A 13,320-nucleotide genomic window follows, 5' to 3' on the forward strand; every position below is an offset into this window, starting at 1 on the left:
CGAGGATTCAAATATGTTCTTGTAGTTGTTTGTGCTCTTTCCCGTTGGACAGAGGCATACCCGGTTTCAGATTACACTGCTCCGACTACTGCCAAACAGTTAGTTCGAGAATTCTTCCCACGGTACGGTTTACCACGTGCTGTCTACTCAGATAACGGCCAGCCGTTCTCATCCGAACTAATGAAACACGTTTCACTTTTGTTAGGATATCAATGGAGGTTTCATTGTGTCCGACACCCCGAGGCAGCAGGTCTCGTGGAACGACATAATCAAACTCTGAAAATTAGATTGTCCAAAATATGTAGAGAGAAAGGTGTCGACTGGGTAGTAGCCTTACCAGTTGCACTCTTTTACATGAGAATGGTAGCGCACTCTCGAACAGGGCTATCCCCTTATGAGGTGATCTTCGGTAGACCACCAAATATGTGGGGGACGCCTATACCACGCAAAATAACTGATGTAAACTGTAATATGCTGACAGATTACCTAGCTTCCTTGATGTCTGCACTACAATCTTGTCGTTCACAGGTAGCTGCAGCCTTTCCCGACAACACCGAGGTGAAACCCCATGACGTAATTCCCGGGGACCTGGTGTTAGTGAGGAACTTTGACCGGAAGTCTCAGCTGGATCCTAGGTGGAAATCGCCTCAACTCGTACTGTTAACCACGAGGACAGCCGTGAAGATCGAAGGTCGAAAAGGCTGGATACATTCAAGTCATATCAAGAAATTTCATGGATTACCATCCGATATAGAGACTAAACCCTGTATTTCCTCAAAGACAGACTCAAAGCTCCCCTTGGTTGAACAAACTAACTCAGAACTATATAGACTAAAATTGAGGTCCAATAAGTCAGACAATTTGATTGTTTAAGTCCTCTCCAAGGTGAATCGGTTGAATTTGTCTCTGACATGTATCCTCTGGACCGGAATAGAGAAAGAAACAATCAAATCCAGTTGAAAAAACATGCGTACTGTAAATCCCTGCGTAGTCATTGCACAGTGACGTTATTAATTCTGTTTTTCTTATGTCTTTTAATAATCGCTGCAAGTATATTATTGCACATATATTATCCTATTTCTAAACATGTTTACAATGTTACTGCTGAACATTCTTTTAGTGAATTTCCCCCGCATGAGTTGTCATATAGATTTGCGCTGCGCAATAACACTTTTATTAGTATGTTACATCATTCCCATCAGGCTAGCAATGCTACAAATTGTTGGATATGTGGCCGACTCCCTCCCTATCAGAACTATAAGGGAATTCTGCCTCTCTTTCCATATCCGTTCACACACAATGGCTCCTGTGGAGCATGGTTTAGTTTAATTAATTCCCTAGATTCGAATTCCGCAGTTTATCAAGACAACTGGGTATGGGGAAACCTGAACTTAGTCTTGCTTAAAGTCTGTTACCCTAACAAGGAGGGACTTCCCAAAAGAACAGGAACTGATCTAGAAAATGAAGTATATGGATTAGGTAATTTCACGCTTAATCTCATGATCCTGAATGTCGAATCCGAAGCTGCACCAATTTTGCCCGCTATGTCAGTATTTCCAGTTAAAGGTGAATTGTGTATAAGAAAGAATGGCTCCATACACATGGGCCATAGTAAATGCACCACTGTAATAGAATTCAGTGATCAAGGCAAATCTACATTTAGAGCTTCTCGCCATTCCTACTTTGTATGTGGTCAGACTGCATATATACGTCTGCCTCTAGATTGGGATGGTACCTGTTACATCGGATTCCTTTTGCCACCTGTTTTCCTAGCTCCTCCTGATTATCATAGAAATACTCATTTAGTACACAATAGAGAACGGAGAGATCTCCCAATAGTCGACTACACTGAAACAGCATGGGAAAAATACACAGATTTCAATAAAGGTCTCTTTCCCTATATAGGTACAGTCACTAATAGTAAACTGATACGTAGATTAACCAGAACCCTTGAAGCAGTAGTAAACGAAACTATTTCCGCCTTAGGCAATTTAACAGAAGAGCAGTCTGCTATGCGGATTGTTGTGCTTCAAAATCGTCTTGTCCTTGACGTCATTCTGGCCGATAGGGGCGGAGCTTGTAGGGTCATCGGATCAAGTTGTTGCATTTTCATACCAGAAAATTCGCCATCTGTATATAAAGCCATAACTCGCCTTCATAAGATTGTAAGCCAGATACACCAGAATCCAGGCACCTGGACTTGGTCCGGTTGGTTTTGGAGTGTATTATCTACCTTTGGATGGAGGGTCCTATCCTTCCTAGGTATTGGCTTTCTCATACTATTCAGTTGCTGCTTATGCCTACAATGTGGACCAGCGATTTGTGGTCTGTGTGCCACATCGTGTATTCCACCACCAAGATTTCATTCATCCCGGAAGAAGAAAGAAGAACAAATGATGCTATATGAACAGATCAACGGATTGATGAAGATTGATATCTCTTAAGGGCAAGTAGGGGACAAGGAGGGAATGTGGAAATGTGGATTTTTATGACCAGTTATGTCCCCTATCTTGGACCCCAACGGTTTCATGTATAAATCACAAATACATGTATGTTTCCTCCAGTTCCAGTTATGAAGACGCAAACACATGTGCGTCCACCGCCAACATGTCCTCTTTCAGATCCGCCATAAATGGGCCGGATATTCTATTCCTAAGTATGAAAGGCCACCGGCTTTATATGGTTCATTTATCCCATTTTACAGTCCAGGCGAGTAGGCCCTGATTCTGCCATTAAACCTTTTCTGCCTTCTGCCTCTGAAAGCTCCAGTCTGAGCTCGCATCTGTACCCATGAACTTTGTCCTACTCCCTGCGCGGCTAATGGTGCCTGACTCGATCTGTCTGCTTGCCAAAAACTGTATTTCACCTTCAAGATTATCTGCTCTGCTCCGCTCCTCTACCCAATGCATTCCTGTCTAGTAGTTTAAGTAAACATTCTTCCAGCTACCGAGCAAAAGGCCCGGCTTCTCTGTCTTTATGCAAGTAATTCATAACCCTGTTACTATGGAAGATTTCTGCCCTCGCATCAGTGTAGACACTTAGACGCTTGTACACGCACTAACAGTCAGTATAGTCAGTATAGAATAAGATTCTATCCTAAGAGACCTTTCTTTTTGGATAACACAGTTCTTTAAACATAGGATGTTAGATATGATTTGGGATTAGGTTGACATAACCCCAGACTTCTGTCTCCACATGTAGAGCTAAATGTCAAGTCCCCTTCACCCCCTAGTCGCACGTCAATCACACGTCATGCTGCTGCGCGCGCATCTCTGCCAAGTATTTCTGCTGACATTGCGAAATTCTTTCATGGAACCACCCTATTGTGACATCATACCTGATGACGTTCTTTAAGTTACGCCCAGTTACACCCATTATAGTTACGCATGTATGTTCTTATCTTTGTTATCAACTGTTACGCCTCCTGCATCTGTTTCACTGTAATGCCTATTGTATAAAAATGATTACTTGTCAATAAAGTTGGTCCTTCACTTCCTGAACCTTCGTGGCGATGGAATATGGAGTCCATCAATTCGAATTGATTTTGGAATAAAGCCCGTTCCGAACCTCTAATACCACGGATTCTGCCTCTTATTTTACTGAGCTATTATTATAGATTTTCCGCATCAAATTAAGTTCCGGTAATTAAATTATTTACCACACTGCATGGCAGGGGCAGACCAAGGTGTCTTCCTCCCCGCGTTCTCTCTTGGCAGCAGTGGAACTCCCATCAGGATCTTTTCTCCAGCTACCTTGGCCTGTGCAAAAAAAGATGCCATGACAGGGATTCCAGGAGTCCCAGGGGCTGGAGGAAGGGATGCTGCCGCGCCTAGACATATATAAACAATAACAAGTTACCAGACGGTGATCTATTTTCCACTGCAGAGTCCCTGAACTGGTTACTCCCAGGACTCAGCTTCAAGGCTTATGTTTCTAATCCAGGATCAACCTGTCTGTTGGTTATTTTTACAGTGTGATAAAAAAAACTATTTTATCACACTGTAACACACTGATAGACCATCTATGTATTTCTATAATTTACTAGCAGGACCATAAATGTAACAACCTCCTGTAAACCACGTAAACTCATGGGTGGTTTCTCATAGGAAACAGGTTTTAGATGTTCACTCGGCTGAGTGGATCACAAACAGGATGTAATAAAAAATTCTTAAAAATAACACCCATCATCAAGGAGATCCATGGCCATTTCAAATAAATGGAAAACCGCATTCCATCTGAAAACTTCCAACTGACAAACGTTTAAGTCTTTCAAAGAATTGCTCAATTAGAGTCAACACTGTCTATAATATAACACTCCACAGCATTACAGTCATAGTCCATTAGAGGACAGCCTAGGCATGCATGACTAGAGCACACCTGACTTAAGCAAGACAATAGCTACTACATTGCGTCCAACACAAAAAAGTCAAGGTCTACCAGAGCACACTTACCACAAGTAAGACAAAGTCAATTAGTACACGCCCACCACAAGCAAGTCAAAGTCTTTACAGTACACTTAACACAGGCAAGACAAAATCTATTTGAGCACACCCGCCACAAGCAAGTTAAAGTCTCTACAGCATACTTACCACAAGCAAGACAAATTCTACTTAAGCACACCCGCCAAAAAAAGGCTAAGTCAGTTAGTACATGCCCACCGCAAGAAATTCAAAGTCTTCTACATACTACAAGGTACAAGCAAAGCAAATTCTACTACAGCACACCCAACACAATGAGTCACACCTAAAATACAACAATGTCGAAGTATAGTAGGGAATACCCAACATAATGAAAGTTCACACCTAATTCAATAAGTAAGCAGGACCCTCTATTACAATAAGTATCAGTGACACACCATTCATTACAAAGCCAAAGTTTACAGTAGCGCTCACAACGCAACAAAATGTCCACGCTTTGCACAAGATGTTTAGGATCTGAAGTAAACCCATCATCCTCCAATCAAACCTAGGTTTCCTTTCACTCCTCTATAAAGCACAACTGGACATGTAAACGCACGAAAGCACAGATGTACATATAATGCCAACACCCATAGGAGTCAAACGTGTATGGAAGTACTCTAATGCCTGGATAAGCAGATAAGCAGCTGTTTGATTGGGAACCACCCAAGCACAATTTTGTGGGCGTGCATTCTACGCTGCGGTGTACATGTAGCCAGTGAACCTTTTGTTTCCAGGTCGAACTCTAGCAATACTACTGATATTTCTTGATATGTCTTTCTCCTGTTTAGGATTATTCACCAGGATGGTTACAGCGAGCAGGAGTGCATGGAGTTCAAGACAATCATCTACGGAAATGTGCTGCAGTCCATCCTGTCCATCATCCGAGCTATGACCACCCTGGGCATCGACTTTGGAAGCAACCAGAGAGCGGTCTGTACCACTCCTTCATTTTCAAATTCCTCTCTGTCAAGGCCAAGCTCTAACCCCCTCTTCTCAGCCTGTGGACATGGCTTTGGTCTGTACCTCTCTGTCGAAACTTGGTGTTGAAAAATATTGCGTCACTGGGGAAAGTGGAAGAATGCTGACAATTTTCAAAAGGACTTTTGAGAAATTGTCAGAATTTCACATCTGGATTATGATAAGGGTTTCACAAACTTCTGCTACCCCTAGAAAGCCTTCCCGGTGTTGTCAAGGGTGGTTTGCTCAGAGGTCCACTTGAGCTTATATCTGTGGTCTCTGAAGTTACCTGGTATTCGGAAGGGGCGGGGGTCTTTCTGGGGCATGCCAGAATATTGAAGACAGTAGCATCTTTGTCATCATGGATACTGTTTCTAAGCCTGGATTTTTCATCTACTTGCTTTCAAGTGTGTTGGTAGAATTAGGTCATTAGAAGCAAAGCAAACATACCCATAATTTATAAGGTTGCCGCACAAAAGCTCAGGACTGGAAGAAGTGTCCGTCATGACCAAGGGTGAGGTTTCCACCCCGGGCACCAGCCTGTAGACCTCTCAGCTCTTTGACGCATCCCTCTTGATGATCTAAGAGTTGAAAAGCTCAGGTATCACTTCTGTAGTGCCCACCATACTCCTAAGGGCCTATCTGGGTTACTCTTTCTCTGATGAACTTGCAGACACTGTCAAACTGTGTTTTATTTGTAAAACTTGACTCAAGGTTGCCTCTTTATACCTGCATTCGGCGTCCAAGCCCCAGCAAAGGCCACTGTGGAGGCAGGGGCATCTTAAGGATTTGGGGGCCCCTGTTCGTACAGCTTTGAATTTATGACCCAAATTGAGCTCTTTCATGCCCTCTTAGGCCAGGTTACTGACAGTGCACAGGCACACTACTCCAAATTCTAACTGTGTAATTAGTTTCATTTAAATATTGTTACCAAGCAGCTGCTCAATAATATTATTGCAGGTAATCTCTGTGACACCCTCCCGTTTCTCATATGTAAGGTCCTGTTTTTCTGTAAAGAAACCTTTTTTTTGGCTGTTGCATGAAACGTGAACACAATATTTCTATTCAAAAATGTCCCCAATAGACTCTCACACAACACCCACATTAAAAATACATTTTAAGAGAACAGTATTTAAAACAATCTGTTAAAGAATTATTCAAGGTCATCAGGGCAAGCTTCTCTGCAGAATAGAGCTGCCTCTATCAGGGGCCTCCCTAAAAGGCTGGAGCCCTGGGCCAGAGCTCACTTTGCTCATGCCTTAAAACATCTCTGTGTGGAGGCAGAGATACATGCGTTGTGTACTCCATTATACTCGTAAGCTTTCAATTTTTCAGAATGTGTTCCATGTAGAACGTTAGAGCAGAACTTAGATGAAATGTAAAAATTTGGTGTCAGCTGAAAACTTTTACATTCACCAAGCTGAAACACAATAGTTTTAACTAGTCTTACTTAACCACGAAGGCCCAGATTTACTGTCCTCAACGTAGCCGAGGGCGGTGTGAGGAAGTGTAATTCACCATTGCGTGGAGGGCAAACAAGTGTGCAGTATCAAATTACACAGGGTAAAATTAGGTGATATACCGTTTAAACCTTTGCATGATGCATCTAGTTTTAGTTGACCTCAGGATCTGGCGCTAAGGGTTAGATCAAGCTACTTTTTAGGTCGAGCCTGGGCAGCACATGCGCTGCTCTGCAAGCCATGCTGTATTGCGTTAGGGATTTGAAGCCCCGCCCACTCTTCGCCCATATTTTTCATTGGCTTGTGTCCGTGTCCTTGGTAAATGCTGGCTTCTGAATCCTTAATCGCCTTGTTAGTCCCTCCTTAGTACCGCCTTGTCTTCATTTGAAACCTTCCATGGCGACTGGCCCTTTTACTTCTGTTGCGACACGGTATGTTTTAATTCGTCTGTAAGCACTATTTTCTTTAATGGGTTGTGCCGTACTGCAGGCACGACATGCTTTCCTTACATTCAGCGCACCATGCACGCTTTCACTTTGAAAGCAGGCTGGACAATGGCGGGACTTGTTTCCAATGCCATAGGTCTCGCATTTACAAGAGTTTGAGCTATTGGAATTGTAAATGTCAATAGCTTAAAACCTATGGCATTCCAAATATGTTTTTATTGTCAAAGCCTCCATGCCGCACTTTCACATGCATGAAGGCCGAGCACCTTTCTTTAGAAGAGCCATGTCTAAGGAAAAGTGTGCGGCCGCTATTAAAGTGAAACCGTGCCATGGGGGCTTTTACCAAAAAAAGCACATTTTGTTAGACACAGCTTTTTTAAAGAAAGGGGAGTAGTTCAAACTCTCAGAAATGCAAGACCTATGGTATTGCAAATGCTTGTTTAGATCTGGTATTGCCACAAAACCTGTAACCTTTAGGCGGGTCTGCACCAGAGAGCCGCTGTAGCACTGTGTGAGGGTCAACACAGTAGAAAATAATTTTTAAACATGACAGTTGATTGTCTATGCTGTTTGAGCCAGTGTCACACTATTGCAAACAATATGGGCTGAAGTCTATTTAAAAAAAAAAAAGAAGCAAAAATAGGTTTTACTGAGAAAGAAACTGTTGCATTTTAATAACTGATTTGTTTGTTTCTATTGCACAAGTTGTTCTCATAAAACCAAGAGAAATAAAAGAATTACAATCACAAGAATGTATGAGTGTCTTATTGTTTTGATACAGTCAGTTTGTCATAACTGGCTCATAAGATTTTGCAGTTTACGGATTTAAGTGAAAACTAAGACACCGTCTTTGTTGCGAACTTAAACAAGCATTTGCAATGCAGTAGGTCTCGCATTTACGAAACTCTTGTAAATGCGAGGCCTATTGCATTGCAAATGCTTGTTTGTCAAAGCGGCCATGCGGCGCTTTCACTTTAATGTTGGCCACGCCCCTTTCCTTAGACGAGCCGCATCTACAGAAATTGGCGTGGCCGACATTAAAGTGAAAGCGCGGCATGGGGCTCTTTTACCCAAAAAAAGCATTTGTTTGTCAAGTTGACAAACAAATATTTTTGGGGTGAAGTTGACAAACAAATATTTTTTGGGGGGAAAGGGCCCCATCCCGCGCTTTCATTTTGATGCCGGCCATGCCCATTTTTTGGGACGCGGCTCATGTAAAGACAAGTGTCTGGAGGATATTAAAGTGAAAGCGCTGCATGAAGAGCTAAAAAAAAATGCATTTAATAAATAAAGAAAGGCTCGGGTCCGCTCTATTGAATGCGGACCGAACTGGAAAAATAAAGAAACAAGACACGTGGCCGTTGCAGGAAAGCACGTCGTGTCTGGAGTAGGACAAAATAATGAAACAAAATAGTTCTCACAGACTAAATAATCACACTGTGCAACCATACAACTAAAAGGTCCTTATGGGAGGTTACAAATGCAGACAAGGCGCTACTAAGGAGGGATTAACAAATCAATTAATGATTCAGAAGCAACCATTTAGAAAAGACATTAACAGGAGTCAATTGAAAAGATGGGCGGAGCTCCAAGTCCATACCTGAGTACAGCATGCATCGCAGAGCAGCGCATGCGCTGCCCAGGCTCGACCTAAAAATATTGAGGGGTCTCCACCAGGCAAACTGAAACTTTCAACACCAGTAAATTCGATTCCAAATGGTGGAGACATGCAGACTAGTAAACCTGCAGTTTCTGCTGACATCTACTGGTGTCAGTAGGAAACTAATCAAGCTAACACTTCAACAGAAAGAAAATATGTTGTGTCGATTTCATAGCAGTATTTTCCTACTGAACCCCTTAAGTAAGTTTGTCTGTAGTCCTTTTATTGACACAAATGTAAAATATCAGATATCCTCATTCGTGCCAGAGCTTTGCGTTCCTTGCACATCTCATTGCACCCACTGAAAGGGAGGCAACCCCACATTATAAAGAACGTCTACGAAGGGTAAAAAGCGGTACAGCTATTTTTCTCCATGACTTTCCTCAACTCAGCACATAAAATGATGAGATCATAGATCCAGGAACCATTTTTGATCTAGATTTGGGATCCTTGTCAAACCCCCTGAAATGTGCTGACTCGGACCAGGGTTGGATTGGGATTCAAAATCGTCCCGGGCACGCTAAAAAACAATGGCCCACATTTGCATATTGCCTTTCCTCAAAACACTGCTTCATCGAAATTTTATTAAAAAGGAGGGGGGGGATAAAAATAAAATGCACTGAATAGTTTACACTGGTGACTGATAACAAGTGAGGCCAAGTCTTCCCAGGCCCCCTGCCCCTCTAGGTATGTATACATTAATGGGCCGGCCCTGCGAGAGAAAGAAAGTGACACCTCTGCCTGTTACTAAACGTGAGCTAATGAGCGCCCATCTGCCTCCTGAAAGGCCACTCAGTCACCCACTTGGCCGCTGGCTGTATCCGAACAACAGTGACACCGCCCAAATCGGCCCCCCAGACTGCTCAAAAAAGCAGCCCACAGTTGGAACTCGGCACCGGCCCCTCGGGCATTGCCCGAGTGCCCGCGTTACCAATCCGACGCTGAGTCAGAGTACAGTTTGCAGACACTGGGGCACATTCAGCGTTGCCTGCACTTTGTCTGCTTTGAGGTGAGGGGGTGGTGACTCTTACTTTCAATACCAGATGTGGCCCTACATAAATGCCTCACTTAAAGAACCATAACCACTCCTTTAGTTTGAGTCTAATCCTGCCTGGGAGTCTAGCTAGCACTTTGATGCGAAGGCTACAGAGAAATCTGAGGCGCACTGCTTGTCACTTCACAAGTGCTTGGGTTTTGAAAGCTTTGTTTGTGGGAGATATAATGGACTGCAAAAAAGTCAGATATATGTGTTCTATGAATAATTTCACCAATAATCACTTATGTAGCACTTAATAGTAAATCTTCGTAGCTACTCAAAGGAACCTTTCTTAGCAACCTTGGAATTACAAAGCAGTGAGGAAAAAACTGAAAGGATCTATACTTATGCCTTGAAGTTAGCTTGATCCGTGATGCTGGTTCATAACAGGCTAAACTATGTTGGAAGGATTATAAAATGTGACCTGCTGATAATTCAATGGCCACTGCTGCAAAAGCAGTCACCCACTGAACTGTCTACATAAAATAGATGTCTGTGGCCTGCAAGTTGCCGGTATTGTTTTGCGACAGGCACATTAACCATCTAGGTTATTTTACGATGAGTCAAACCTTTGGCCAGAGAGCACACAGATTTCTACAGCAAGTGCATTAGCCACCGAGATTAACTAATTGTTATTATACCGTGGAAATTGTTGGCTAAACACAAATCTTTGCAGCAGGTACCTTAACCTCCAAGATATTTTAAAATGCAGTCTTTTTTCAACAATTGAGTTGATGCTAATTTATTTGGAACAGAGCTTTTATCAAGTAAATGTCTAAGTTCAGTATCAGATCCAGTCCTCATGGTTCCACCCCTTTCTGCTTCCACCTATGGGCCCCCAATGTAGGTGATCCCAGTGTAAGTTTACCCTTTTCCAGCACTGCCACCAGTGCATCCGATGTGAGGGCGGTGCCTTGAGGCTGTGTCTTGCCCTCACATTTCAGTGTTTTCCTCCTGTCCCTGAATATAGATCATCCTTAACTTCCTAGTTCCTCCGAGGGTGGCACTCAGGTGTTTATTTCAGCCGCTCAGATGCCGCACTCCTTCTGTGCTTGATAATGTTTGAAGCACTCAGATGCCTAAATGTGAATTAACAACCCCCCGTTTCCCAGTTGATAGAGGAGTGAGACAGAGGTGTGTGCTGGCCCCCACCCTGTTTTGCCTTTTTATCAACGCCCTGTTGGCCCAACTAAATGAAGTAGCGGGCAATGATGCCCCGAAGCTGGCACAAGGCAGGGTGCCAGCAATGATGTTTGCGGACGACACTTTGCTGTTGTCTAAGTCCCCTATGGGCATTCAAAGGATCCTGGACAGCTTTTCTCTATTTTGCAAAAACAAAGGGTTGGAGATTAACACAACGAAAACCAAATTTATGGTCTTCAACCCGGCCAAAACATCTCCTTAAATGGCACCCTGCTAGAGAGGGTGACTGTTTTCGAATATCTTGGTGTCACGCTGTCCGAAACGTTTGAATGGAGCCCACAACTGGACAAGGTAGGCTTGTGGCTACCGCAGATGGTGGGGGGAATCACTAAAACCTTTAGGAACTCCCCATACAAACCACCTGGCCCGGTAGCAGAAATATACAAAGCTCAAGTAAGGAGTGCTGTAATGTACGGGGCGGAACTATGAGGTCACCACTGCTCTGGAGGATTGGCCAAAATAGAGAACCAATTTATGAGAAAGCTCTTGGGCTTACCGCCTAGCACTCCCCTCATCCCCCTGCGCCTGGACCTAGGAATCAAACCCATTGCAGAGGAGATCGGACTAAGACCATTGACCTTCTGGCGCAGACTGTGGCCGACCCCTGAACTAACATTTTATCAAAAAGAACTCAAGGGGGTCTTGGGACTTCTGGGGGCTGGAAAACTGCCATGGTTCAAGTACATCAAAGAAGCGTGTGCTGGAATAGGCATGTCAAACCTGTGGAGTAATCCCGAGGAAGTGTCCCCGATAACATCTAGACTTCAACTTGTTTGTGCATATAGATCGCTCAAATTAACTGATCTGCAGGGAAACACCAAATCTTGGGCAAATAACGGCTGACTTTCTTAACATAAAAACTGAGTATCTTTTTGAGTCCTTTCTGGACGATATACAGCCCCTTATGGCTAGGAAGCTGTATATCCAGCTTAGAATAGGGACCCTCCCGGTCAATGCTTTTACAAACAAATGGTCAAACGATCCCTCTGTTGGGTGTCCCACTTGCGACAGTCCTGATGAGACCGACATTCATGTCTTTTTTTTCTGCCCCAGCTACAAATCTGCCAGACGGCGTTGGCTCATACCACTATGTAGGAACTTGGGCTGCACACAGTGTTTGGAGGTGTATAAGGGAAGAGGTGTGGCGCAGCGGCCAGGGCGACTGACGCTGGACGCTGGGGATCACGGTTCGATCCCCGGCACCAGGTCAGCCCAGCACCATGTGACTCTGGGCAATAGCTCGCTTAATCTTCCCGACGGCCCCCAGCGTCGGGATGCCTACGGGTAGCTGTGAGCTTTACAAATACTGGATTTACATTTTTATTTACATTTATAGAATTTTAAGATTTGACACACACCCCCCATAGTTTTTGCTGTGTCCCGATTCCTCAATTCTATGTGGCATAGACGGAGGGCCATTTGTAATATATCACAGCAACTGTAAAAAATGTCCCCTCCAATCATGTTGTTTTTACTTTTAATTTTTTAAAAAAAATTTTTACCTGGTTTTAATCATTCTCGTTTTTAACTGGTGTAAAGTTATTGGACAAACCAAAACGTTTCTCTGGATATATTTTGTAATCTGTTATTAATGAATTTTCATGATTTGTCTTAAAAGAGCTACATATGTATATTTATTTTTTACCTTTTATGGCTTTTTATGACCGAAATAAAGTTGAATGAATGGAATGGAATTAACAAAGGTAGGCCCGGTCCTGGCAAAACTTAGTTTATGGTGACAGGGGACCTGACAGATACTCTTCTTCTAGGGGCACGGCCCTATGAGCTCTGCATTTGACTTGTTCTGGGGAACAAAGTTAACAAACACTGGCAAAGCCAATAGGTCTGGCGTTAGCTGCCTGCCTTTAACATTTGAAGTGCTTGTTTCGTTTTGTCATAGGTTTTATAACACTTTATTATTGGGGAAGTTCCGGGTCCTCACCAATGGATTTTTTAAAAAAGTGGCTAAAAGCAACAACAACAAAGAAATGTTGCCCTAAAGAAGCACACATTGCCATAGTAGAAACTGAAAGTGAAGGGAAATATTTGGTTGGTGGAGGTGCTCCTTGTGAAAGTGCAGAATGGTGTCACTCACAGT

The 13,320-nt window shown here is 43.2% G+C and overlaps 1 protein-coding gene across 3 annotated transcripts in view; it reads left to right on the top strand.

The window, feature by feature from the left end:
- LOC146871765 (guanine nucleotide-binding protein G(t) subunit alpha-2) overlaps positions 1-13,320 on the top strand; it is a 253,477-nt gene that overhangs the window by 95,963 nt on the left and 144,194 nt on the right. For all 3 annotated transcript variants that reach the window (XM_085651288.1, XM_085651289.1, XM_085651286.1), the window contains exon 3: positions 5,249-5,390. In XM_085651288.1, the coding sequence (XP_085507414.1) occupies positions 5,249-5,390 (142 nt within the window). The remainder of the gene's footprint in view (positions 1-5,248; positions 5,391-13,320) is intronic.

This window comes from Triturus cristatus, chromosome 1_1 (genome assembly GCF_964204655.1).
Source record: "Triturus cristatus chromosome 1_1, aTriCri1.1, whole genome shotgun sequence".
Taxonomy (NCBI): Eukaryota; Metazoa; Chordata; class Amphibia; order Caudata; family Salamandridae; genus Triturus; species Triturus cristatus.